Source organism: Rosa rugosa, chromosome 1 (assembly GCF_958449725.1).
Source record: "Rosa rugosa chromosome 1, drRosRugo1.1, whole genome shotgun sequence".
Lineage (NCBI taxonomy): Eukaryota > Viridiplantae > Streptophyta > Magnoliopsida > Rosales > Rosaceae > Rosa > Rosa rugosa.
Window position 1 is genome coordinate 56675296 of NC_084820.1, and position 4961 is coordinate 56680256.

Genomic DNA, 4961 nt, shown 5'->3' on the forward strand with positions numbered 1-4961 from the left:
ATTAATGAAAAATGAAGATGTTTTTAATTTTGAAAGTTTTAGTAGGTTTATCCAAATAAATAATCTTATTATTGCCCCCCAATAAACATTTTATTGCCCCCCAATAATCTTATTATTATCTTCCAATAATCGTTTCATTGCCCACTAATGATCTTATTATTGCCCAACCAAATCATAATAAACAAAACAATCACTACTAGCAACATCCCATATTGAAATCGGCCAATTTTTTGGAGAAACAAACCACCGCAACAACCGACGCCGCTTCAACCACTTCAAAGACGCCATTTGCAACGATGACGACGTCGACTACGTATCCTCCACTATTCCATGGCTCGATCGTCCTCGGCTGTTCGATCGGAGAGAGAGAAAAGTCCCAGTGATTCGAGCAGAGAGAGAGGTCACGGTGACTCCAATCGGCGGCGGCGTCCGCGATTGTTCAGATCTGAGAGAGAAATCGCTAGTGATTCGCACTTTGCAGAGAGAGAGAGGGAGGGAAGTAGTCAAGGTGATTAGAGAGAGCAACTTATTAAGCCACTGAGCCGCCGCAGATGAGTGATGCAATCCGACCTACCCAGATTTTCAGGTTTCTCCTTCCACAACGGAAACGACGAAGCCTCAGATGATGGCAGCTCAGGGCTCGACGATGGAGAAGCCGACGGTGATGGCCTCAAAGCCGCCGAGGAGTTGCAATGGCCGGAGCAAGTTGACTCGGACAGATCGACGATGGAGGACGGGGATTTGTGTCTGCGAGAGAGAGAGAGAGAGAGAGAGAGAGAGAGAGAGAGAGATATATATATATATATATATATATATATATATATATATATATATATATATATCTAAGAGGAGTGTAGTTTGTTAATTAAAATGGGGGCAAAACTGTCATTATTGATGTTTAAATTGGGTAAATAGGAGTAAAAAACTCTAAGTGAGCAATTTTTAGGCTCAAATTGTGTAAATGGTCAATATGCCTCGTAATTAAGAAAAAAATAAAAAAATAAAAAAAATAAATTATGCTTTGATGATATGGATCTGCCACATCAGCTGCCATCTAAAGTGGGCTCTAGGTGGTTCACCTAGCATTACTCAAACTAATATAAAATCATAATATTAGCCCTCAAGTTGGTATGGAAACTTTGGAAGACAAGCAACTCAGTTTACTGATCATAGTTAGATTTCGTTTCCTGATCATACTTAGATTCGAATTTACTGATCATTGTAAATAAAATATTTCCTTACTATTTTGAGATTCACTCCAGATTCTTCCCAACACCTTGCGTGTTAAAACTCCTTTCAAGTACGACTTGTTCGTGAAGAAAAAGAAAAAGAGGTTTGCTAAACCCTTATTGTGTATATATACCGTTGATAACAAGAGATTAGACGCTATCTTTTGACCAAGCCTTGCAGGTATACACGGAATCTTTCGACAGTTTTAGGTTTGTTCTTGTTCTCGACTTATATTTATTTCACTATTCAATACATAATTTATACTTGTTAATTTAATCCTCGGTAATTTTCTTCTCTATTTACACATGAAATTTGATTAACTTTCTTCTCTATTATTCTTCTTAATGACGGATTTGGCTGCCCTGTGCAAAGGGTGTGAAATCTTGCGGAGTTTATAAAAATCAAAAATTTGTGATGTTCCAACTCGATCTCCACATCTCCTTCAACCAAGTTTAGGGTCTTAGTCCAAACTTTTGCGTCAACTTGCGTTACGTCTACAAATTAAAACATAAATAACATTTTTCCCCTTCGAAACCAGTTTCTGGGAGCCATCAGGAGATTTGATTCACGTAATTTGGTGCTCAATAGTTCTGTTTGTTGTCTATTATAGTTTTATTCTTGCTCTCTTACATATATTTATTGTAATATTAGTCTCTTCCTAATTGTTCTTCTTCGATCATGGGATATCATATATAGCTCATCAACCAATCCGATCATGGCTGAACAATCTGAGGTGATTTCACAATTCCAGCCTCATGTTGCTGCCCAGCTTGTGCCGGTTAAACTCACTGAAGACAACTATTCACTCTGGAAATCTTTGCTAGTCCCACTTCTAAAGAAGTATGACATGTTCAATATGGTTCAAGGAACAGAGCAGCCTTTGACAGAAGACAAAGACCAAAAGTGCATGAGCTTCATGAAGCTCACTTTGTCGGAGGCCATGCTGCCATACGCTGCAGAAGCAAGCTCAAGTTCCCGAGCTCTATGGTTAAAGTTGGAACAGCAAGGCGACATTGCAAAATCTCGACTGTTCCTGCTCAAGTCTCGCCTCACAAAGCTGAAGAAAGGAAAGTTAAGTATGTCCGATTACTATCAATCAGCAAAACAAATGGCTGATAGACTCAAGGCTGGGGGATCTCCAGTGGCTGATGGTGATTTTCTTAAGCACGTCCTTAACGGACTTCCGTCTGATTATGATAACTTTGCCAACTTGATCAGAGCTGGAACTGAAGCCATAACTACTCCAGAGGAGCTGCATGACATACTAGTGGGTGAAGAATCTAGCCGTAGAGGAGAGAGGTGTCGTAAAGTCATCAAGTACGGCGCTTTTGTTTTCGTTGGTTATCTCGTTGGATACGTCATTGGTTGGGAGAAGGGTTGGGCCGATGCTAGAAGAACGTACTCAACGTAGAGTATTATTATTTTCTTTCTTTATTTGGTCGATGAGTTCGTAGTCTGGTACTATTATTATTGTTATCACCAACTTTTTTTTTTTTTGAGAGATATTGTTATCACCAACTTAAGTTATTTATTCTTATTTTTGTTTTTGAAAGGAAAATTGGGGTACTTACGTTGTAATTATACTGAAACTATTTATAGAATATATAGGCAGTTCACCCAAACATATAATAGCAAAATTGAACAAAATTTCAATCAAAGTATCTCCTGGGCCCCAAACCCAGCCCACATCCAAGCCTTTCTCCATGGTTTGAGCATCCAAACTGGATTGGGCCTCAAAACTGACTTGGGCCCCAAAACTGATCTGGGTACCCAACCAGCATTGGGCACCTGAAAGCCAGCGCCACCAGCATTCCTCCTGCCTTCCCTCAGTTGCAACCCTGTCTCTCGGCCAGCACCGCTATCGCCTTGTGCGCTGCAGCATGCTGTCGCATCTGAATCTGTCTCACCACCGGACACCTAAACCAGATCGCCTTCCCGACGTGTCCAACTTTTCTAACCGTCGGAGCCGTAAGAATTCATGATGCTCTGTTTATGTTATCGCCTTCCAGGAGCCTTGAAAAATTAACCCACCTCTTTGTGCGTTGGCCTCCATGAAAACTCGACAACAGTAAAACCTCCATCTCTTCCGGCAATGTGATGAGACGCGGTGGAAGGGAAAGTCTGGTATACCGCATCTACAAAGAGGGATCTCGGGTGAAATTGCGACAACCACGATCGACGTTGGCTTGCCTCCAAAGGACGGCGAGAGGCAGAGAGAGAAATTCTGCTCGGCGTTGGCGCCGTGCGCCATTGATGGGGCCCCAGACCAAGGCAGTGGCTAGGGCTTGCTAGGTTTCGGAACTAGAGTCAGAGAGCTATTACATCCTTTTTTTAAGAGCTATTACATCCTTAGGTTATTGATTATGGATCAAACTAAATGTATCCAAAAAATATCTAACAACACCCGGCCCTAATATATTTTACTATAAATTTCCCATTTTACCCATAAAATGTCAATGTTATATTTCATAAAAAAAAAAAAAAAAAATGAAAGCACTGTAATTAGCCTGTTGATGCTCTCTCTCACTCTCTCTCTCTGTTTCTCTTTCTCCCTCCCCCCCTCCCTCGGTCCCTCTGTTGAGTCTGTCCCTCCCTCTACGCTTCCTCTCTCTACTCTTTAATTTGATCTGCGAGGTTTGCTATAGTTTGGAGAACTGATGTTTTAAGAACAGACAAGTTATCTGCTGAGGAGTTGATTGTAGTACGGTGGCTCTTCCTCAAGAATGAATTAGATGTAAGCATATATTAGATCCATGAGGACCAATGAGACCTGAGGATTTTGAATACATGGGTGATGGGTGTATGTTAACAAATGCATGCCATGTGTGTGGGTATATTGATCTGTGAGTTCATGAATCCCCTCAAAAATCACAACTACTATTATCTTCTAATGGATGAGCCAACTAACTAAAGCCTCCAACAACTTCTTGAATCAATGTTTTTCTCTGGTACATACATTTTCAATTATGGTGGTGGTGAGGGTTTGCGACAACTGGTGATAGGTGATAGGTGAAGTGTTTTTTTTTCTTTTCTTTCTTTCTTTCTTTATCACAATGGGATAGAACTAGAAATAACTAGCCCGCGCGATGCTGCGGGTTTGTTTTTTTCCAAGCTTCATATATAATAGATTAATACTCGCAATCTAAAAAATATAGGCGTTACTTAGAATATGATTTGTTTTGTTGTTAATAATAGATTAACAATAAATGGGATACAACAACAACAACAAAAAACTTTTTCCATGATTTGTTACAAATACAAAACAAAATTGTTCTCCCTTAAAAAAAATATTTAAAAAAAGAAAAAGATTATGGCAGAATTGTACAAAAAAATTGAAAGGTTATGGCAGAATTGTAATTTGAGTCAAAAAGGGTAAAACCGTCACTTCATCTTGTAAACAGTGATTAACCAACTTTAGTATATGTATAATAAAATATATGTCAGGGTGTAGTAAGATATTTGCCGGATTCATTTAGTTTGATCCTCGACTATCTTTCACGTCCCTTTTTGTAATTAGTTTAGGTATTTTAGATAAAACTTTATTAATAAATAACAAAAAAATCAAAAATCAAAAATAAAAATATTAGTAAAAGGCTTGCTGTGATTGTGTTTGCTTTGTAAGAGATGATGCAAACCATCGAGGTACGTAAATGATTAGTGAGACTTTGAGAGGGAGAGAAAGCAAGTTAGGAAGCATTTCTTTCTCTGCCCAGAAGAACAAGAACGCTTGG

General features: G+C 39.3%; 1 protein-coding gene across 1 annotated transcript; it reads left to right on the forward strand.

The window, feature by feature from the left end:
• The first annotated feature begins 1359 nt into the window (after positions 1–1359).
• LOC133742381 (uncharacterized) lies at positions 1360–3584 on the forward strand. The gene is made up of 2 exons (XM_062170043.1): positions 1360–1439; positions 1927–3584. Exon 2 carries the CDS (start codon positions 1946–1948, stop codon positions 2639–2641), a length of 696 nt encoding a protein of 231 aa, XP_062026027.1. The 5' UTR covers positions 1360–1439; positions 1927–1945; the 3' UTR covers positions 2642–3584.
• The last annotated feature ends 1377 nt before the right edge of the window (positions 3585–4961 follow it).